The sequence below is a fragment of the Rhinolophus sinicus genome, linkage group LG14 (assembly GCF_036562045.2).
Source record: "Rhinolophus sinicus isolate RSC01 linkage group LG14, ASM3656204v1, whole genome shotgun sequence".
Lineage (NCBI taxonomy): Eukaryota > Metazoa > Chordata > Mammalia > Chiroptera > Rhinolophidae > Rhinolophus > Rhinolophus sinicus.
The window spans coordinates 53,178,403-53,201,299 of NC_133763.1; the positions used below are offsets into that span (position 1 = coordinate 53,178,403).

A 22,897-nucleotide genomic window follows, 5' to 3' on the forward strand; every position below is an offset into this window, starting at 1 on the left:
TTACCCAGAGTAACGGATTTGAGGTACACCGGCTGCAGGAAGTGGGTCAACAGGGCCCCCTGCAGGCCAAGCACGTTCCAGCGCAGGATTTTGTCGCTACAGGACATGGTGCGGAGTCTCTCCCCAAGCCGGATGCCGTCCCACGTTGGCACAATGTCACTGGACTCCACTGGGATGGTACCTTCCCCTGTGTGCGAGACGTGGGTCAGACCCACGGGGGCCCGGACACAGCACTCTCTGGCGTTCTTTATACTTCGCTGTGGGCCAGCGGCTGCCCACTCCTTTGTTCTTCATATATTTCATAGCACCTACTATGTGCTGGGCAGTCATGGTGAGCAAACCAAGTAAGAGCCTATCCCCCTAGAACGTGTATGGGGGTGTGGGGACAGAAAGGGAACGGAATAGACACAAAACAGTAAACCAGTGCACACGTTGAGGGTTCTAAGTGGTGACTGCTCTGACGGCTTTCAGGGGGCTACGCGGGAGGACAGCGGGGGCACAGAATTGAGGGGAGCGAGACACGAAGGACGAGAAGGAACAGCTGAGAAAGTGTTTTGGATGCAGAACAGCGGAAGCTGAGGCCCGAGGGCTTTGGTTGTTCGGGGAGCTGACTGAGGCCTGGCTTGCTTCTGCGTGAAGTGCAGAGGGAAACCATATGGGGCGGGGCTTTGGGTTTTTACTAAACAGCTTTACTGAGAGATAATTCACCTATTTAAAGCATACAGTTCAGTGATTTTTAGTATATTCACGGAGGTGGGCAACTTTCATCCCAATCACTTTTAGGACATTTCATCACCCCCACAAAGAATCCCACGCCCTACTCACAGGCACGCCCCATTTCCACCCACCCCCTAGGCAAGCGCCAATCTGCTTTCTGCCTCTGGATTTGCCTTTCTGGACATTTCCTATAAATGGGATCATACACTATGGGATCTTTTGTGTCTGGCTTCTGTCACTTAGGTTTTCAAGGTCCAGCCACGTCGCAGCGGGTACCGGTATTCCAATCCTTTGTGTGGCCAAACTATACTCTCTTGTATGGACACATCTCATCTCGTGTATCCACTCATCAGAGGATGGATTTGGGTTGTTTCCACTTTTTGCTATTACGAATAACGCTGCAATGAACGTTTGTGCCCACGTGTTCGTGAGGACATGTTTTCATTTCTCTTGGAGAGAAAGACCGAGGAGTGAGTTGCTGCACCACATGGTAGCTCTGTGTTCACACTTTAGGGTTTTGGGAAGGGAAGTGACAGGACGGGGTTCATGTTTGCGGGTCGCTCTAATGACTACAATGGCCTGAAGGGAACAGGAGTCGTCGTGAGGACACAGGAAGAGACATGGACACAGTGGGGAGAAGCAGCCAGCCCCCGAGACCTCGAGCCAGCAGCCAACTGGGCCGCAGGGGCGCCCAGCACTCGGCGGCTCCGTCACCTCCTCGGGGCTGGGCTCCGCATCACTTTCTTTGCATTTGCTCCACCCTCCTGAGGTGACCCCCTGAATTCCCGCGGCTGATAGGACGACAGCTCCCAAATCGTGATTTCCAGCCAGCTCCCTCCTGTGAGCTCTGGACGGTGCTGTGATCTGGAGAGTTCTGCGGCTCCCCAATGCAAGCTGGAATTCCCATCATGCTCGACCTTTCCTCTCACCCTCTCCCTGTAAACAAGACCCTCGGACCCCAGCAGCTGATGGCCAAACCGCGGCAGCCGGGCCCTTGCCCTGTGATGAGTCTGGGCTTGGCCGAGTTCTGGGGGGACGGCAGAGGCCGTGTCACTCACCGTTCTCCACCTTGGTGCGGAGCTTGCCTTGTTTGGGGTTCTCAAAGACGGGGTAGTGGCGGGAGTCTGTGCTCTCCACGGCACGGTCGCTGCAGGACTTGTCAAAGAGGGCGCCGTCCCCACATGGGGCCGTGCTGCAAAGCAGGGGCCTCTATTAAAACTCGCCAGTTCCCGGGGCTCAAGGACTGGCGGTGTTTCTGGCCACCGCGGGCGATGGGGCGGGCAGGTGTGTACATGAGAGCCGCTCGACACCAGACACGTGCAGAATGGAGCGAGCGAGGTCCGGTGAGTCGGCTATGGCTTAGGGACCAGGACGGCATTGAGACGCCCTCCCGGGAGCCGGGCAGGGCCAGCGCGGTGGCCGGAGGCCGTACAGACCTGATATAGAGATGGAACGACACGGTCTTCTTTATCTGGAGCTTCTCTCCCCCCTTCACGGGCTCGAATATGCTGTCCTTCGCCGTCTGGGGGTTGTACTTCATCAACTCGCTGTAGAGAAACCTACAAGAAGAGAGTCCGCTCAAGACGACGGTGGGATTCCGGGGAGAGCAGTTGCTTCTGTAATCTGACCTCAAGTAAGGAAGAGCCTTAATGCTGCAGCCCTTTCTCGGTTCTCAGTCTGAAAAGGTGGGGGAAATTCTCCAAGGGGGAACCTCAGATTTGCTCAAGCTCAGTTAGCTGTTCGGATCAGTTTCATTTCTGCCAAGAGCTCCTGGCTCTGGTGGCTGTAGGGGTTCTGGGGCAGACCAAACGGATTCCCGGACCAGGGGAGGCTATGGCTTTTCCCCGAGTCTCTCCACTGGTTACAGAAAAGGTGAACTGGAGGAGAAGGCTGGCCATGGGGTCGTTTCTAGGTCCTCACGTGGAGGTGAAAGGCTTCCTCGTCCCTAAGGACCAAGAGGTCATTGTCCTTTTAAAAAGGGTGTGGGGCAGAGTTGAGAGGAAAAGGGAGAGCTCCCAACGTCAGGCTGACAAGCGGATGCAGCCTGGGTCACAGGCTCAGAGAGACGGGCAAGCACAGGCTGTGGCTGCGGGGCTGCCCTGCCATGGGGGGTGGGGGGCGCAGAGCCACAGGTGTCCCTCACCTGATGAAGCCTCTGCGGGACACAATCTCTGCATGGCAGTCGTTGACGGTCTCGCCCTTCAGGCTGAGAGAGTCCCCTTTCACACAGCGGTTCCCTGGGACGGCATCAAAAGCACATGTGAAGACACCCAAAGGTGACGACGAAGAGGGTAGGGGCTGTTTGTTCTTACAGCTCGAAGGCAGAAACGGCCTCCGGTAGCAGCCCCTGACCCCCGATCCCCGACTCCCTTCCCTAGGACATGAGAATTCACTCCCCACTCGGAACTCACTGGACTAAATGAGAACCTAGGGCTCTTTTCTCCTGCCATAAACTCAGCCACACGGGCTTCCGGGCCCCTTGGTGGGCGGAGAGGCCACTGACCTGTCCCCAAGCTGACCACGACCCCCAGGTCTTCGGAGTCTTTCTTCATGATGATGGCAGCCAGGATCTTGCGGCCCAGCAAGGAGGGCTGGAAACTGTTGGTGAGCGTGTTGAAGCACCGGTGACTCAGCATGGCGATCTGGTCGTGGAAGGTGCTGCCGGTGAGAGGGAGCTGTGGGGACAGGGGGCGTGTCAGGGCCACAGGGCCTCCGGGCTGCAGCCGCCAGGCCTCAGCGTGGGCGGGAGACCGCGCTCTGCGGTGGTGGGCCGTCTCCCCCCCCCCCCACCTGGCGTCCCAGCTCCACGTGGGAGGAAGGCTAACGTGAAAGCCCAGGAATAACTGAAGGACAGCGAATTAAAAGCTCACTCCACCCAGAGAGGAGTCAGCTGAACCCCCAAAAAGGTAGCACAAAAGGAGACGTCTTAACTGCCTGTGGCTGTGCTTCTGGGGACCCGGAGAGGAGGACCATAGTTCTTCAGAGACTGGCCCTGTCCCTGGGGTTACCTCTGTGAAACCCATGCGCTCGGCCTTCTCGTCCTCCCCAATGAGCACGCGGAGGGCGGCGTCCGCCGCGTCCTGCTTGCCTTGCTTCTTGCTGTGCGCGCAGACGGCTGGGAACCAGCGACCCCCGACTTTTGCTTGGTACACGAACCTTGGGATGAGAAACAGGAGGTAGAGACAAGGCCCTGACCTTGACGGCTGTTCCAGGGCAGGGCTGGTCCTGCCGACACACGGGCCCCATCACCGCACAGCTGTTTCTAGGGCAGCAGCTCCCAGACTCGGGGCCTGTAGGAATCGCAGTGTGATCGCCGCTGGGTCCACGCAGCAGCTTGGACTATGACTTATGTAATAGATTCCTCTAAATTGACTCTTCTAAAATGTAAATAAATTTAAAAAGGGAACTTCATGTCACTCCTGTAAATGGAAAACCAGTCTCACTTGCCGTAACTTGAAGGTGGCTGTAACACGGAGGATGATAAAACCATGTTTTTAAATTCTGACGAGATACACCTATCCTTATTGTAACGGGAGTTTAGCAAGTGAGAGAGGGTGTAAGGCAATAGTAACACCGTATGTGGACGTTCTTCAGCAGAAATGAGAAGGGAATCAGTTCCTCCCCACTTGAACCGCTGTTTTTTAATTCTGCCTGATTTTTTCAGTATCTGATTCCATTTCCTCATTCATTTCCTGATGAGCCCGAGAGGTCTTAACTGGAGAGGACAGAATGTCAAGGTCTGCCCTAGACCAGGGAACCAAACTTTTACGAGGAGTTATTTTTTGATTCCTAGAAGCCTTGATGTGCTGTGGAGGAGGGGAGCTTTGCTGTCTGACGTACCCACACAGCAGGGAGGTGGGCGGGTGCACTGGGGGTCCCCCCTGTCCTGGCGGGCATCTCCACACACAGAGGGAAGAAAGAGCAGGATGGAGCAAAACGGCTGGGCGTCCAGCAGACACGGTCTCAAGAATCCTAGCTTTCCATCAGACCCTAATGCACTGGCTGGGGACTCGGCGATGGCTAATCCCGCTGCACATGACAAAGCTCTGGTGACAAGACGCAGGCACCCGGGAGCAACAGGAGCCCACGTTCACGGGCACCCACACCCAGCTTCTCACTGCGCCTCCGCTCCTCTCCCTGCTGATGCCAGCAGGTGTGTGCGGGCCCAGAAATTTCACTCCTGAAAATTTATACTACAGACAAGTTTGCACACGTAAACACAGACAGACAGAACGAGGGTATTTACTGCAGTTCTGTTTTAAGTAGTGAGACCAAAACCAACCTAGATGTCATTGGAAGGTGGTTAAACAATTTTAAAACCAGAAAGAAAGGAAAACGTGCTAATACACGCATGAAAATTTCTAGAAGGATTCCAGAAACTGGTAACAGTGTATGGATCTGGGGAGGGAAACCAGAAGTCTGACACAGAGAGGAGACATTTCATTGCATGCTTTTTAAATCGGCTTGAATGATTTTCTATGTATATAAAGTAGTCCTTTAAAAAGTAAAATTAGCTAAAAAAAATTTTTTTTAAAGGGCCCTGCTCACTGGAGGAGTGGCCCCTGGACTGCGTTCCCTCACTGGCTCTGCCCTCACAGCTTCCTCCCGAAGTGGGAGCAGTTCCAGGTTCAACATTAAGTGCACTGCTGGCTTTTAACTTCAGACATGTATTTTTATCACGTGGAAGAGGCATCCGATCATTTCTATTCTATGAACAGATTGTCTTTTTTTTTTTTTTTTTTTTTAAACTGAATGGATGTTGATTTTTACTAAATGCCCCTTTGGGAATCTCTGGAGATGCTCATGTGATTTTTCTCCTTTCATCTATTAATATGGTAAATTATAATAATAAATATCCAAACACAGACTACTCCGTGCACTGCGCCGAGACACCATTTTCCACATTGTAGAATGGCCAAGATAAAATGTTGATAATACCATACTTAGTCGTGGTGTAGGCGAAAAGCCATTCTCATGTATTGTTGGTGGAAACACAGACTGGTACAGTCTCGTTGGGGGAAAATTTGGCAATATTCACCAAACTTTCAAATGCATATAAACATGTTATTCATTGCAGCATTGTTTATAACAGCAAGAGTTTGGAAACAATCCAAGTATTCATTAGTAGGGGCTGGTTACATCAATCACGATAATCCTGGTATGTGGGAACACGATACTTTGTAGCTATACACAAAGAATATAAAGTAATATGGAAACTCTCCATGGTAATAATACTGTTACTTGCAAAAAGCAAGCTGGAGATCATGTATATATGTACTTCTGTGTAACAAAAGGGAACTATACCTGCTTGTATTTATATAAGAACACTATGAAACGATATATAATAATATAAAGTTATTACATGTTAGTGTGGGTGTGTGTGTGTGTGGGGGGAGGGGCTGGGCCAAATGTGGAGAATGGGTGAGAATGAGCTTTTTACATTTTTTATTTTTGAATATTTTTATTTTGGATAGTCTATTACTTACTAAAAAAAAAAAAACTTTTAAAAAAATGTATATGACCCATGGCCCAGAAATTTCACTCCTGAAAATTTATACTACAGACAAGTTTGCACATGTAAACACAGACAGACAGAACGAGGGTATTTACTGCTGTTCTGTTTTAAGTAGTGAGACCAAAACCAACCTAGATGTCATTGGAAGTTGGTTAAACAATTTTAAAACCAGAAAGAAAGGAAAACGTGCTAATACATGCATGGAAATTTCTAGAAGGATTCCAGAAACTGGTAACAGTGTATGGATCTGGGGAGGGAAACCAGAAGTCTGACACAGAGAGGAGACATTTCAATTGCATGCTTTTTAAATTGGCTTGAATGATTTTCTATGTATATAAACTAGTCCTTTAAAAAGTAAAATTAGCTAAAAAAATTTTTTTTAAAGGGTGCTGCTCACTGGAGGAGTGGCCCCTGGGCTGCATTCCCTCACTGGCTCCGCCCCCGCATCCTCCACCACTAATGCACACCCTCCCTCTCCTGCGTCCCAGGCTGTCCCCGCCCTGTGACGGGCTGCAGTCAGGACTGGAAACACTCACTTGGGCTCGTGGGGCGGTCCGGACTGGTCCACCAGCTTGAACTCAGCTGCAAAGCCGTGGGAGCGGGCGTACTCCAACAGGCCGCCCACGGGGTTGGTGTTCAGGTAGCGGACGAGCTCGCCAATCCTCCTGACCTTGGTGGGCATCACAGATTCCAGGTTATCCAACGATTCCGTGTTGGCACTTCCGAGCTGGAGGGGAATGAGCCACATCGAGAGGGACCTAAATACTTCAGGCAACTCCGAGGGGCTCCTGGGCAGCCCTCCACCCCCCTGTGCATTCTGAGCCGGAAGTGGCCGCACCTGGTTCTCGGAAGGTGTGGAGTTGGTCGCCTCCCCGTGCAGGGCCTTCATCGCTTCCTCGGCAGCCATCTGCTTTGCCGCTTTCTTGCTGGGGGCACTCGCAGTGGGGAACGTGTGGGCTCCCATGGCAACACAGTACTGGAACCTGACAGGAGAGGAGAGGAGAAGGGTTAGACGGTTTTGACTGAAAAGAGGTACCTAGCCTTCGCCAGGCTGCCATCCTTTACGACTTGGCATTTCCTCGCACACAACACTCTGTGCCTTGGCCCATGCAGTCACTTGTGCCTCGAGGGGCTGGTGCCTGTTCCCTCCTCCTGCCCCCGGTCCCTCTTAGCCTGACTGACCCCGACTCGGTTCTTAAGCATCGACCTAGTTTCACCTCCTTCACGAACCCTTCTCTTGGACATGGACGTCTGCAGAGCCTCAGAGCAGAGCTTCTCGGGTCCACCCAGGTCTTGAACCGCTTTGTCCCACCCCCAGTAACCTCTAGCCATGTATCTCCCTAGCGCTGGGACCCTGCTTCGCCTTTTGAATTCCTAGTCCCAGAATCTCTGCTCCGCAAGCAGCAACCACGCCCACCAGGCCCCCCGATCTTCCATAGTGGAAACAGGAGTGATTGCTCTATGAAATAATCTGCCATCTCTGAGGAGGCAAGGAGGAAATGTATCGCTCTCTGTTTTGAGGAAACCTCAGCACAGATACATGGTACAAGACATGTACTTGGGGTCATGGGCAGGGCCTTCTCTGGATAGGAGGCGGAATTCACAGGAGCTCCCCAACTTCTGCACACACTCAAGCAATGTAGTGACGGGGTTCTTCCCAGAGAAGAAGGAAGTTGCTGAAGGGATGGTAAGCTGGGACTCTGCGGTCTGGAGAAAAGGAGAGACAAGGGGGAAAAAAACACAAACAAACAACTAAGAAAACACTGGCTAGTCCATCACAGCAGAGGGAATGGGATGGGAGGATTTTTTCTTTTTTTTTTTTGGGGGGGAGGGTCAACTACGTGTTAGAGGCTGGCTTCTCGAAGATGGAGGGCTGTGGGGACTTTCTAAGCATGGCAGGAAAGGGTGAGTTATTTAAATGTTCTGGGTCTCTTATCTGCCAAGAGAGGAGACTGGACTTGGTTCTCTTTAACACCTCTTTCAACTCTGAAATGCTGTAGCCCTAGTCGGTGGTGGTGGTGGTGGGGGGTGGTGTGGCAAGAACGGGAGCTGGGTGAGGGGGCAGGGTGGGCTGGGGGGTGGAGGAAGGAGGAGGCAGGTGACTCTGAGATATAGAATCAGTTGTTAGGCCGACACTGCTTCAATGTCGAATTGCTTCCACATTGCTTTTCAACATTGTTAAAATCCTGATCCTTCACCGAAAAGCGAAGTAAGGCACACGGTCCCCGAGGGCGGGACGCCTACCTTGTCCGATCCCTTCTCTGTGGAGCAGTAGTACGGCTCTTCTGCTCTGCCACTGTCCTTCGCCTTCGCCTCCTCGAGCAGAATTGTCATGGCTTTCATAGCTGCGTCCTGCTTGGCCACTTTCTTGCTGCCAGCTTCCGCTGGGGGAAACTCTCGGCCACTGATGACAACTTGGAATTTAAATCTTGATGGAAAGTGATTAGATGTGTGAACACTAGTCTAAGCCTCCCTTCTGCCCTCTCCAAAGAGATCTTCACCCTGGAATGCCTGCTACGCTAAGGGGCTGTCGGACGTGTGGAGGACATGGAGGGCAGGCCAAGGGACTCCAGTCCCTTTGGAGGCTCAGCCTGTCTCTACTTTTTGGAAACACAGCAGCCAGTGACTCTCTCCCCCACCGCTCATGACAGCAAACATGGCCACATGTGACACGCATGCAGCTCAGGGGAAACCCTCTATCCCTCGGCAATGAATCGAGACAGATGAGCTAAAACCTCCATTTCCATCTTGTTGGCAAGCAGGAAGCCTTCATTCTAGAGCAGCTGTGGCAGACGGGCTGCCCGAGGGCAGGACCCAACGCAAAGGCTTCTCACAGAGCAGTCTCCCACTCCGTGGACACCTGCAGGTATCAGGCACCTGCCAATTCTCGGGTCCTGTTTCTGTCCCCAACCTACCCACAGAGACACACCAGTCGTCTGGTTTTCTTTGAGTCCTTCTAGAACTCTATTTGCCTGAAGCCTGAGATGAAAGAAGTTCCCCCTCGTTATGTGGAAAACCAAAAAGCGTTTGCTCTGGGCCTCTGGACCGAGCTTAGACTTCCTTTGCTCGAACTTCCAAATTGGTTCAGCTCTTTGCTCAATCTGGGATTTCATTTAGAAAAGTAGGTCAATTTCTTATTTCCTGGGTCTTCGGAAGTATTTGAACAGGGCATCAATGTTTCTTACGGCTGGAGTCCAAAGAAAGGTCCATCCCAAACCCCACTGCTTCTCCCCAATCCCGGGGAGGAAGTGAAAGGAGGGAACCGCAGCCCTTCAGCGTCCACCCCAAACAGAAACAAACCAGTCCAGGCCACGCCCCCTTCTGGACAGACACACCCCCTTGACGGAACAACTCTCCTGCGATGCCATCCCCGTGTCCTTAAGACGGTCACAGAAGGAACAAGGGGCGAGCTGGGAATCCCTGCCCTCTGAAGCCGCCTGGGTTAGCAGATAGGTCAGTGGGGTCCTCTCCCGTCCTCACGGGCGTGCTCTCTAGCTGGGGCGTGCAGCCACTCAGTGTCAGGGGTTCAGCTATCCCCCGGGTCCTCCTGCAGCTCCTCTGCCCCCTCCCGCACCCCCATCTTCCTCCATCTGTCCACTGGCCTCCAGGAGTCTGGCCAGCTGTCTGAGTGAGGCCATTTCTGATTTCACAGAGTGTGTACCTCAGAACTGCCACCTTCGACAGGCAGCCAGCCAGCCATGCACTCTCTACACCATCCCTTCCCTACAGGCAGGGGTGAGGTGGGGGGCGGGGGGCAGGGGAGCCCCACCTGCCTGTCCTGTGCCTCTCTGGGGAACTCAGTGTAGGGAAAGGGGGGGAAGGGAGTCACGTCTTCATCACCTCTGGCCTCAGGAGGCAGGCATGACATGGACGTAGGAAGAAAGCTAATCATCCCCCAAGAAGCTTCACTTTAGCCACCAGGGGCCACCTCCCTCTTGCTCAGCCAAGGTTCTGGCTGGTCCGAGGCCTACGTTCCCTGCTCAAGAGCTGCAGGAAGTGACAGCAAGGGTGATCTAGCCAAAGGGCAGAGAAAGAGGAAGAGGACGGGGTGCCATCACACGGCACTGCTCAGGAGCCAGCGGACGCTGCGTCAGAGCAGCAGCGCCTGACCCCAACCCGAGCAGTTCCTGGGGTCGCTTACCGAGGTTCGTGGGGTGGTCCGCTCTGCTCTATGAGGTTGAACTCACAGGTCTGACTAGCGAACTGGGCGTATTCTAACAGACCGCTGATGGGGTTCTTCAGCTGGCACTCTGCCAGCTTCTTGTAGGGCGAGCACCGCGGCAAGCCATGGCTGTAGAAGGAGGGCATCTCCATGATGGCCCGGAACTCACCTGGGGCCGCGCGGATACTGTTCAAGTCATCGGGGATGTCATCTGTGGCCCACTGGCCATTTTCAAAGTCAACATACCCTGTTTTTGAGGGGCCATTGTCCTGAGCAGGTGGTTTCAGTTTTACTGGCTCTGGTGTGAGCTCTTGCCCACTCTCTGTCTTTATGACCGGCTCCTGCCCATTCTCCACTTTTACTGGCGTCTCCACGCCGTCGGAGGCATCCGGCATGGGGGAGCTACCGGTGGGGAGCTCGGGGTTGCTGTTGGTCTCGGGGGTAGCAGCTGGGCTGGTTTCGGGAACACTGTTCGTGTTTCTTTTGATCTGGAGCCGCTCTCGCTTCTTGTCGGTCAAATGCCACATGGGAGGGGTTGTCCCTTGTCTGTAGACGTCCCCCTGCCTTTCCAAGTCAATCAGCACAGCATTGACGTCCCGGGCCCTCGTGAGGCCAATGTTTTTAGCTAAATTCAGGGCGGAGGAGCTCAACACGTGAAAGAGGTGCTCGCAGATTTTCTCCCTCAGCTCAGCCATGTCAAAAGGCTCAGGAGGGTCTTCCAAGCCGGATGTGGGGTTGCTGCTTTCCGCTTCGACACGGGGGTCTGAGGGTGGCGCCCCCGGGCCCGGACCGTCTGCTCTTGCTCTTTGGCCGTGCTGGTTCCAAGTCTGAACCGACACCAAGAGACTCCACAGTGGGGGTGTCCCTGCGTCCCGGTGTATCCTGTACTTCCTTGCTAGAGAGTATAAGACACGATTGACTTCCCTCTTTGGGACTTGGAGCTTCCTGGCCAGGTCATGGGCTGTGGTGGCCTTCCCTTCGCCAAGCTCCTGCAAGAGCTCTAAGACCCTCTGTTCCTGATCCTGGCTGATACTTAGTTCCTGGAAATGTACGGACAGCTTGTCAACACCTCTCCATGGCACAGTCCTGCCACGTGGGGGAGGAGGCTGGAACCCTCTCTGGAGCGCCTGACTTCTCAGAGGCACGCCCCTGGGGACACACCAGGTCTCCTGTTGCCTGCCTCTGGCAGGTGGTCCTGGAAAACTTGCCAAGAGTCCAGGGAAGAAGGGTGGCAGTGGAGATGTCTGTTTTCCAGGTAGGGGTATCTTTGGGAGCCGCCCCTTGAGAAACTCTATTTGCTGGAGCTGGAAACTATTAGGATAAGATCCCGGCTCTGACTGCTGGTGTCTGAACTTGTGCTCATAGCCTGGATGTGGATGGAGGTGGCGTCTGCCGAGGGAACACCCCTGCAGAACAAGATGGAAAAGAAAGTGAACTAGGACCGCAAGGGTGAGCCTGGCCCTGCAGGGGCCCCTGCCAGGGGAGGGGGCCTGCACCGATTCTAATGTCTGGGAAGGCGAGTGAGACGAGGGCTGGTGACCCAGCTGGGGGGTGGGATGCCTTGCCCACGTCGTAAGCACGGCCCGGGGACCCACCAAAGGAAGAGAGGGAAGCAGGAGGTTAAACACACACAGCTCTCAGGAGTATGCAGGGGTTCTGACACCCCAGCGTGGCCTCTCCAGCAACCTAACGCATTCTTTTCCCTCCAGCAGAATTTTAGGGAGCTAAGAATGAATCTTCCCATTCATCAAAACAACTACCCTTTTAAAAGCACCAAACAAGCATATAAATGTTTTTTTTAAAAAAAAGAAAACCAGAACAATAACCTAAAACGTCAAGGGAGCCAGGGGGCCAGAGAACGCACAGTCCCCTTGTCTCTAAAATCTATCCTTCGGATGATTGGAACAAAAAGAGATATGTAAGTGGAAACCCAGCCGGCGCGGGGAAGGGCGGCAGGAGCACACAGCTTCACTGCCATTGGGGGGGGGGGGGGAGGCAGAATCTGGCTTCAGGGGCGCTGGAAGATCCCTCAGAAAACAGGCACATCATTCTCACGCTTCAGTGTGGTGCCCAGGCCCGGGAGGGAAACTGGGCACCTCTGCCAGGATGACTGGAGTTGGCAGTGTCTGCTCCTGGACACACAGCCCCATCCGCCCACACCCCGTCAGCTCCCTCCCACGGCACGCCACGGACACGTGTGTCCTTCAGCAGCCGGGTCTACAGGGCACAGCTACCCCACCTCCTCACACACTGCCGTACACCTATCAGAACACAGCCTGACCCGTCTCCCACACGCACCCACCGCTGCTCATCCTCGCCCCTTGGGGTGGACGCGGGCGGTGCTTCTGGACTCCGGGTGGGGGCTCTCAGAGACTGTGACCTTCCCTGGGGCTTGCAGATCTGTGGGGGGTGGGCAACAGATGGGAACGTTTCCTCACGCTGGTCCCCACCATCTGAGTCTTCTGCACACAGCATAGCTGTGCCCTTTTTTCAGCCTTCCGCCCTCCCACACCGCCTATTGCAATTAGGGGATTTCAGGGCTCTTGCTAACCCTGCTCACTCAGGCATCCTGCCCGGCTGCAGACTCCCTCAGTGACCGCCACCACGCCCACCTTTCGGCCACCAGTGCCTTGTCCAGCTTCTCGCGCAGTCTCACTGTTACTCTAGTCGGGGCCTCCACTAACCTGAAGCTCCCTTCTAGGGGTCAGTAAACTTCTCCCGGAAAGGACCACATGGGTCCCCCACACACGGCAGCCGCGTGCAGTGTGTAAAAGCTCCTTCACAGAGCAGGAGGGCGGTGACACTGCAGGCTCCTGCTCTCCACTGACGGCAGCGTCCCTGGGTTTCTACAATTTCCTCTCCTTCCTCACAGGACCCCACTGTGGCTGCCAGTCCCATCCGTCCCCATTCCGGCCTCACAGCCCTCCTCATTCAGCCTGGAGCTCACGGCCAGTTCCCTTCTCCCCCCAGGGCCCACTGCCCCTTTCTGTTCCAAAGCTTCCACACGGTGCTGGAGGACACTGACCCTCGCTAACGGGACCCTGTAAATTCCTCCCCTTGAACTTCACGAGGCTGCCACTGCCCTTCGGTAGCCAGTTCAGGTCACCAGCACGCACTGGCTGGCTCACTGTGGACTGAGCTCTTTAGAAATTCTCCTCCCAGTTTGGTGACACTGCTCCAAGGTCCCCTCTCATCTCTTTTTCCCTGTCTGTCCCTGTCCCTTTCTTCCACCCCAAGGTCAGCACCCCCAAGGCCAGCTTCAGGGCCTCTTCCTCCTTCCCCAGGCTGACTTCCTCCACCTAAACTGGGCCTCTTAAGAAACAGTGTTCAAGTCCATTATCTCCAGCCACCACCCGGTGCTCAAGCTTAAGACTTGAATTTCCGAATGCCTAGACAATCTGTCCCCTCAGAGATCCTGCCACTGCCTCAAACGCCACATATCCCAACCAATTAATCCTTCCCCTCAACCCAGCCCCTTCTGCTGTTCCTGTCACTGCTGACGGCACCATTCCCATTTAGCTATTAGGCCAGAGTAGGAGTCACCTGTGTCACCTGCCTGCCTTCCTCCCACATCTCCCACAGCCTGTCTTGCCAGCACCCCTGTCTCTGCCCTTACACGGGTTGTTTCCAGCTCCTCCCCTCACTGCCTCTTGCCCGGGCTATCACAAGCTCTCATCTTCCCACCTCTCCAAATGCCAGTCCAGGGGGCCCGCGTCTCCTGTGACTGCCACACGCCTGTCCTCCTTACAGATCTCCTGATATGTCACCTTCTCCAGGAGACCTCCTCCCCTTCCATCGCCTCCCGTGCAGCTGCCGTCTCCTCCCTGTGATCTCCTACTCAGCACTGCTTATACCGCCTACTTCACCTTTTATCACAGCTACTGAGTTTTAGTGGCGCACGCAGATGAGTACATCTGAAGGGCGATTAACAATATGAGGAGCCCTAGAAATTATACTCAACTCCACGCCCAGGAGGGGCTGCAGTCAACTCCACGGTTAGTCCCCCAGGGGACGAAGGACTATGCTTCAGTTATCTAAGCCAGCACCTGGCAGAGTTGATCCGGAACCAACATTTGGTGAATGAATGACCGCGTGACCAAGACACCCCCAGACACGTGGTCCCCGCTCTCTTCTCCTCGCTCTTGCTGCACACCCCTCCCCCACCACACTGCACGGAGGGCTGAGGCGTGTGTGCAGCGAGAGCCCTGCTCACCCAGGCTCTTCAGGGCTGTTCTGATTAGCTTTCTGAGTGGCCATGGTAAAAGAACTTTCTCCCAAAGTGGCTCAAGTCAGTGCCTAGCTAAATGCTTTCTAGATTTGAACTACTGCTTGGCTTAAACCTGCAAAAATATTTGAATGTCCACTGACATAAGAAGAGTCTACTAAATCACGACACACGCATGCTATGAGAGAGTACTTTAAGGAAACAAAAGTGATGCAATCTATTTGTCTTCACCTGGAGAAAATTTAGGAGCGACATAACGTTAAATTAGACAAGAAGAGCAAGCTACAGAGCGACATTATGCTACAATCCCCTTTTTTGTAAACAAAAGAAAAAAATCCATGACTCCGTACGGGAGTAGGAACACCGCTAGGATGGAGAAAGGAAAGAAAAGGACGCATACATTTATCAACAATCGTTACTGTAGGGAAAGATCAGACGGGTTATTAGTTTATTCTTTATACCCTCCCCTTTGAGTCCCCTAAAAGCCAAGTCAAACCCCCACCTGAAAAGGGCCCTCTGGAGTGCCACTGAATGGGAGCGACAGGAAGAAAGTGGGAGACCGGCCCGTGGAGGTCTCCCCGAAACCCGTCCCCGTGTCCCCTCACTCACTTCATGTCTATTTACTATGCAAACTACAGAAAAAGCCATTTGACATTCACTGCCCTGCCAAATTTCACTCCAATCTCAGATATTTAGGATCAAGAGATGAGCCCCCCACCTTTACCATTCGGGTTCCAGAGGGTAACATATTGGTACGTGTGGAAAAATGCTTTTCCTTCAAGTCAGGTGCCCTCATCCTTTTAAAGGATAGGGGTGTGTGTGTGTGTGTGTGTGTGTGTGTAAAACACAGCCACATACACACATGTATGTATTTTATAAAAATCTTTCTTAAAAATGGAAGGAAACTTACAGACAGTACAACTTATCCTTTTAGTGGACAATTCTGTAAGTTGCGACAACACAGAGTCACAGCACAGGTGGCCTCCTAACTACCAGATAGCAAGCCACACGGGGGCATTTCCATTTCCCCGAAACGTTTTATCACCCACGTTGCAGTCACTGCTTCACCCACACCACCCGCTGACAACAGGTGCTCTGTTTTCTGTCCCTTTCGTTTTGTTTTGGTTCAGAAGGTCGGATAAAGGGACTCACACAGCACGTAGCCTTTTGCGTGGCCTAATGCTTATGAGAGCCACCTATGCTGTAGCCTGTATTGGCCTTCCTTCTTTTTCTTTTTCTTTTTCGGCCAAGCAATAGTCCATTACACGGATGCACCCCCTTCTGTTTATCCCCTCACCTGTTGAAGGACATTTGGGTTGTCCCAGTTTTTCGCCATGACAAATCAAGCGGCTATAAAGATTCTCCTACAGGTTCAGAAGGGCTGTTTTTCATTTCCTCCAAAGCCTTCCGGAAGTGGAAAGAGTGTCGAGAGGTGAGTGTAAAAGCAAAGCGTTTTGTCCAAGTGGGGACAAAGGGGGGGCGCGCATCGGGGGTCCCCACGAAAGGGAGGGGGCCTTGCGAGACCTGGGCTCGCGCCTCGCTCCTGTCGGGGGCGCACGTCCCCCCCCCGCCCCCCCGCATCGCTCGACACCGCACAAGTAGTTAGCAGGACCAATTCCCGGAACAGTGATTCTGCTTGGCAAGAACACACGCACACTCGCAGCGCACACAGCTCAGGGCTGAACGCGAGCGCACAGGAAGCGACCCGGTGGCCGAGGGGGTTACCTGTCTCGGGTCCATTGCGCCCCGGAGGCATGTCGGGCAGTACGACCCTCTCCCGGTGCGACACGCCCCGCCCTGCCCTGCGTGGTCCTTGGTCTCCAGGGGCCAGGCTTTGGTCAGTGGAGTCGGGACAGGAAACAACCCGCGCCCGGGCAAACGGCTGCGGCTCAATTTCACTTTCGTTTCTCCGGAAGCACCGCCCCTTTGCGAAGTTTGGCCGAGAGGAGGGGCTTGGGCCGAGCGGCACCGGCCACTGGAGTCAGGGCTTCCAGATCTAATCCTTCCAAGCCTGAGAGGGGCAGGGTCCCTACTCTTCCTCCAGGAAAAGGGCCATAAATTCCCAGCTCCCCGTGCCCCTGGCCAGCCCCTCAGAGACATGGGATAAAACAGAGGGAAACGAAGACGCACTGGGAAGCCTAGCACTTCAGAAAGGGCCCAGGCGCTGTCCTGTGTCGCCCTGGTCCACACCAGTGTCCCCATGTCTGATGTGCGAAGCGGGTGTGGGCGGGGGCCAGATCTCTACAAATGACTGCCATCCCGACTGTGCACTATTTACTCACATGCCTTGATAACAGCCAGTAAAATGAGAGACAATAACAGCAACTGAATAATTCAGGATCTACATAAAGCCATCCCTGTCACCATCACCCCTCCGAGCAGGGGCGAAGCCCTTGCAGCCGTCTCCCCTTCCTCTTCACACCAGCTCTACAGGTGGGCGTGACTCCCAGACGACAGGTGGTCACAGAAGCTTTCCAGGTCTGACTGCACAAAACACACCTTTCACCATTCTTTGACACACGCTCCTTACACAACTTTCCAAAAGATCACTTCTGTTATCTAGAGGGAACACATTTAGTTGGTTTCGTGATCAGGCGTATGTGTCAACTCTTATTCAAGGTGTGGAGGAAAAGATTCTGCAGACCCTAGCACTCAACAGCCCTCTCCCCTGTGAGAAATTATTTTGTTTCATTGCAGTTTCAGCCCCACTGCTTTTGAGATTTACAAGGCAGCCCCTCTACAGCGGATGCCTTTCTCCACTGTCCTCCCGTTGCATTCACTGTCAGTCACCCTGGATTTCACTTAGTGTAGGCTGCGTCCTCTCTCCCTCTGTCTGGGCGGTCTGTTCCTCCGCTAGAACGAACTTCCTCCACTGCTTCTGGCCAAACAGTCTTTCAGGATCTGCTTTGAATAGGGTGGCTGCAATGTGTGCTTCCTCATTCTGTGCCTCTCCGTCCCTCTGCGCCGACCCTGCTAGGGCACTGTTACCATCCTCTGAAAATGCCTCATTCACTCATTGATCACAACCGCTGAGCACCTAATATGTGCCAGATTTGTTTACATACTGAGGACACGATGGGAATGCGAGTCCCGTCCTCAGCTAACAGGCTGGTGGGGGAGCCGTTGCGTCAACGTTCATCACAATCTTCTGAGTTTCTTGTTTACACATCTGCCTTTAGAGCTGAAAAGTCTTTTCTTCTCTGGGCAGCGAACATGTGTTATATACCGCCCCCCCCCGCCCCCCGCAGTGGTGACCTTCAGTAGGTTGGTTTGTTGAGTGAATAACAGACTGCTTGGTCGGAAAAACAATGGGCCAAACAGTGGTCCAGGAACTTGACACAAGAAATTCAAATATCAGTAAGCACGTGGAGCGTGCTCAGTCTCACCCCCAGGGGGACACGCACAGAGTTCCCGCCCACCCACCGGACAGGCCACATTAAACATGTGATCGGGCCAGCTGGGGGCAAGGATGCGAGCAGCCCCTGGTCACCACAGGGGACCAGCTCACTGTCACTCCGGAAAGGCATGAATAGTCACGCCCTACAATTCAGCGACTCCACTCCGAGACCTGGAGCGTGTGCAGGAACTTCACTGCTCATTATTCAAAATAGCGCCCAAACTGGAAACAAATATCCACCAAAAGTGAAATGTATAAATGATGACATACAGCTACGATGGAATATTATATTGAGACAAAAAAAAAAAAAGAACTAGGGCCACAGGCAAGCCACAAGGTGGGTAACTATCGAAACATGCTGTCTGTCGAGTGAAAGAAGCCATAAGCATACTATAAGGTTCCATTTACATAAAGCCCTAAAGCAGGTACAACTAAACTATAGTCTGCACTGTATAAAGGATAGTATGTGTATGCCACATACCACAACTTTAAATGGTAAAAAAGAAGAACCAACTCCCTAGAACAATTCCAGCCTGTTTTCCCACATTCTATTTTCCACTGAAGTCAGTGAGTTGGATCTTACCTCTGCGTTCTTGCCTTCAGGCTCAACAATCCCACAGCCTTTAACCCTTGTACAAGAATGTTCCAGAAAAGCCATGATCACAACTGTCGTGCAGAGGAAAGTGCACCGCTGCCGCCTGCATCCCTTTAGTCTACCACGGGAGGCAGAACGGACAAATCTGTTTGCTAAGCTGAGGGTCAGTTGGTGCCTTGAAGAAAGAACAGCTCCGTGATTTAACCTGAGCAGCTCAAGTAACCACAGTCTTATTCATAAACCTTTCATCTCCTCCCCCCAGCAATTGTTTCGGCGCCCATGGGCCTGTGAGGTGGTGACGTAAATCTTTGTGCTGTTTGATGGCAGGGACTCAACCAGTTGGATGCTCTTTAAAAAATTAACCAGAAGTACCAGGTTGATTATAGAAAATATAGATAGACAAGCAAACACAGTCAAAATGACTCCTAGTCCCCTCCTTGTCAATTCACTTGTGCCTACCTTCCCGTGTTTTCCCGTGCAGAGAGGCACCCTGACCCCAAGCTCCTCTTCTAAGGCAAGTGCTCAAGTGCCCGCTGCCCCCGGGAAGTAACCCCAAATGCAAGCCCTCCTATGTACATACCACTAAGGGCTACATACTAACAACCGCCTAAGAGATTACGAACTGTCATCTAAAAGAGGGTACATATGAAAAAGCCCCTCCCTCGTGGGTATTCTCGGAAGTCTGGCTTTCACACCACCGGGCTCCGTTCAGAACGTGCCTTCAGGGGCCTGGACCTCCCAGGTTATGGGGAGGCTGCCTTATCTTCTGGCTACTGAGCTGGTTTTAGTTTCCAATCGCTGCTATTGTTGCGTTTTCACTATAAATAACGGTCCGTCTGGCTTGCTGTGGATCTTCTGTTTAACCTCACTGCGCGCCGGCATGCAGATTTATAACAAGCGTTTTCAGTCTGCAGTTTCCTCTAAGCAGACTCCTGCACATATGGGCTCCATCCACTTGGATCTTCTTGCTCCCTATGGTAAAGCAGATGTCTGCAAACTCCCTCAATATTTGCTCACAGTGACACTGCAACAGAATTGCACTGCCTGTGAATGTATGCTACTGAACTTGTAACATAGTATCAGAAAAGTCGTAACTTCCCGGGTTAGTTTTAAGCACTGAGGGCATTGTTTTAGAATAGGATAGACATGCACATAAACAAACTCAGGTTATCTTCATTCCTAGGAAATAAATAATCCATCGACTCGCTAGACACACATCTATTGCTCTCCTCTTTTTGTTGTTTCTTTTCATTTCTTTATCATTGGGTTTTTTATTCCACTGTAACACTTACTGCCACCTCAACATAATTTTCAAAATTCTCAGGGTCTTCCCACAATCACTCCACTTGCTTTGAAAACCTGCAAGGCTTTGTGTAGACAGCAGAGTGAGTTGCCACCTGGCTGAGCGGGGCTCCCCCTGGCATTTCTGCTCATGTATATGCACTTGCGTGTTAATGACCAGCCTGGCTTTTGCAGTTACAGGATACAAGGGATGCCTCAGGTACTCCCAGGAGAAACAGAAGTTTCCGGAAGTGCCTGTCCCCAATCAAGTTACCCCGTAAATGACAACGGAAAAGCGGTATTCATAACTACGTGGAGGTGCCAGGCATACGATGGTAGGTATAATCATATATGTTGATTAAATAAAAACACTAACACGCGAAGTCAGTGTGTATGGCTTGATCTGTTTCACAGCAAAGGAGGACATCGGAAAGGAGAAGACCGACAGCCGTTCACTGCTGGTACGTTTTTGTGCTCCAAAAAAGTGACGTAATGTTTGAATATGTTCATAATAAAAGTTAAAAAGCACAGTAATCAAAATATGAAGACAGACAGGGAATCACAGTTAAAACCCACATGCAGGACTGAGCAGCTAGGTCCTGCCACACACTTAGATAAGAGCACACACGTACAGCACTCTCATGGACCAGCGCTGAGGTTGATCTCAATCGTCATGACCACCTTATGAAAGAGATCCACGGTGACTGCCCTCGTGTTACAGAAGAGGAAACTGAGTCAGAACAAAGTCATAGAGGTTGTTCAAGGTAACAGAACCAGCGACTGGCAGAGCCAGGACTCACTCAGAGTGGGTGCCCTTGGCCTCTAATACCAAGCTGCCCCACCAACATGGCATTCAACAAAAGGCAGTTCACAAAAAAGGAAATTCAAATACCTGTCAAGCACGTGGGGAAATATTCAATCATACTAGTAACGAAAGACATGACAATGTAACACGATTTAGGTTTTCATTCATCCAATTAGCAATTTAAAAAGTGAGATCACGCAGTGCTGCTTGGGGACTGATGCCACAGCCACCCCCACCATCTAATCTCACACTCTGGGGGTCCACTCTGGCCCCCACTCCCACAATGTTCTCGCCTATCATTAGGTCACCGCCACCTTGTTCGTTAAACCCTTCAGAGGCTACCCACCGCTCTGGATAAAGGTCCAAGGCCAGTGTGCCCGCCCCCGCTAAGCCTACCCTAACCAGACCTCACAAAAGGCACCTGCCCAACCGCCACAGAGCACTGTAGCAGCCACGAAAAAGCCGTGGCACGGTTTTCTCCTGTAGTCCTAGCCCTATGCCAGAGGGCAGCGGGCACAGAAAGTTCTAGGGCCATAAGCCTAGGAAGCTTTCTTCATACGCCCCATCACCAATTAGTCACATTTGCACCATCACTGGATTAATCATAATGGCTGTTTCCTGAGCAGCTTGCGTCTTGCACCCACCCCCATGACCCAGCAGTGCTTTGGCTACAGAAGGTACTCAACAGATAACTGTCAGATGAGCATGCATTAATGATTGAGTGAAAGAAAGAGAAGGGGGCAGACACAGGCACTCTGCTATGCTGGTAGTTAAGACGCAACTGAGGGTTCAGCTTTTCCACAAAGCACTTGACACTGTGTGTCAAGTCTTAAGCATGTTCGTAACCTCGGCTACGAACAATCATTATTATTACCAATGTAACCCTATTGTGTCGTTATCATGAATAAATGTAATAACAAATTCATAAAAATCGACCTTGAGGTGGATGATTTGAAATCCAGGATGAAAACATGTTCGCCAAAGTATCGTTTACAATAGCAAAAATCTGAAAACAACTTTCAGGTCCCACACTGGAGACCAGGCCGAGTAGATTTGGGTGGTCACAAATTACAGGACACGTGAAAGTGATATTTACAGAGTGAATGCCATGGGCCATGCTCAGTTCACAGGAAGTGGAAGGAACATAAAATTGTAAACAGAGAACAGCTTTTAGCTTTGAAAAACTATATGCCTACGTGGCACAGAGTGCGAAGCGCCTACCCTGGAACGGTGCCTTCCTCCCTGAGAGCCCCGATTCTGTCCACTTTCCTCGGAGAAGCCCGGGCTCCCTCCCCAGGCCAAGGGGCTGAGTCTAACAACCTGGTCTTGGAGGTTTCATCTCTCGGCAGAGATACAAGTGATACGGCTCAGGGCAACGAACACACCAAGAAGTCTGTCGGGCGCATTCTGTGACAAGGTTCCTTGCTGTGCATGGAGACGCCTCAGGATGGCAGGACGGAGGGCTGGGGCACTGCTGAGCTGCCATCAAGCAACGCTGGTGCTGACCCCCCCCCCCCCGCACCCCGTGGGAAAACCAACATGGCAGTGCACAGAAGACACCAAACTAAATAACTATTAATAACGTCAGACAGGTAGAGGGCCCCGTGATTTTATTCATTTTGATAGTTTTCTACAATTTTCAAGTTTCCTATACTAAAGCATCCATCATTCCCCCAAAAAGGGAAAAAAGGTGGTAAGAAAAGATAAATACACATTGCGTGAAACTTGCGTTTAAGAAGCTCAGTCTAGTCATAGAAACAGCCATGTAAAGAAATGATTCAACTCTGATGTGAAAAACCACAAGGAGACACACCTCACAGCTCCCAGAATGGCTAAAATAAAGAGAAAAACTCCCAATACCTAATGTTGGCCAGGATATGGAGCAACCAGAACTCTCGTACACTGTTGGTGGGAATGTAAAATGGTACGACCATTCTGCAACACCTCAGGCTGAACACACAGCTACCTTACGACCCAGCAACTGTACTCCTGGGTGGTAACCAAGGAAAATGAGTAGAAATGGCCCCAGACAGACTCAGACAAGAATGTTCATAGGACCAGGGGTAGCAGGAAGGAGAAAGGGGTGCTGCTGTTTAAAGGGTAGAGAGTTTCAGATTTGCAAGATGAAAACATTCTGGGATGTTTCGCACTGTAACTATAAGTAACACTAGTAAACTATACACTTAAAAATGCCTAAGAT

General features: G+C 52.2%; 1 protein-coding gene and 1 long non-coding RNA gene across 8 annotated transcripts in view; one reads left to right on the forward strand and one right to left on the reverse strand.

The window, feature by feature from the left end:
• The window catches only part of ADAR (adenosine deaminase RNA specific), a 31,223-nt gene that overhangs the window by 1,973 nt on the left and 6,353 nt on the right, over nt 1-22,897 (reverse strand). For 5 of the 7 annotated variants that reach the window (XM_074318960.1, XM_074318957.1, XM_074318958.1 and 2 more), the window contains 11 exons: nt 10,374-11,800; nt 8,477-8,660; nt 7,791-7,939; nt 7,071-7,215; nt 6,769-6,959; nt 3,726-3,873; nt 3,221-3,392; nt 2,861-2,954; nt 2,154-2,276; nt 1,776-1,909; nt 5-187 (listed from right to left, as the gene is read on the reverse strand). In XM_074318960.1, the coding sequence (XP_074175061.1) occupies nt 5-187; nt 1,776-1,909; nt 2,154-2,276; nt 2,861-2,954; nt 3,221-3,392; nt 3,726-3,873; nt 6,769-6,959; nt 7,071-7,215; nt 7,791-7,939; nt 8,477-8,660; nt 10,374-11,089 (2,239 nt within the window). In that variant the 5' untranslated portion in view covers nt 11,090-11,800. Of the gene's footprint in view, nt 1-4; nt 188-1,775; nt 1,910-2,153; nt 2,277-2,860; nt 2,955-3,220; nt 3,393-3,725; nt 3,874-6,768; nt 6,960-7,070; nt 7,216-7,790; nt 7,940-8,476; nt 8,661-10,373; nt 11,801-15,916; nt 16,024-16,344; nt 16,523-22,897 lie in introns of those variants that run through there. The other 2 variants (XM_074318955.1, XM_074318954.1) reach the window with 2 other exon arrangements.
• LOC141568615 (uncharacterized) lies at nt 182-4,227 on the forward strand. The gene is made up of 2 exons (XR_012491782.1): nt 182-331; nt 961-4,227. It is a non-coding gene; the product is annotated as an uncharacterized LOC141568615 (long non-coding RNA).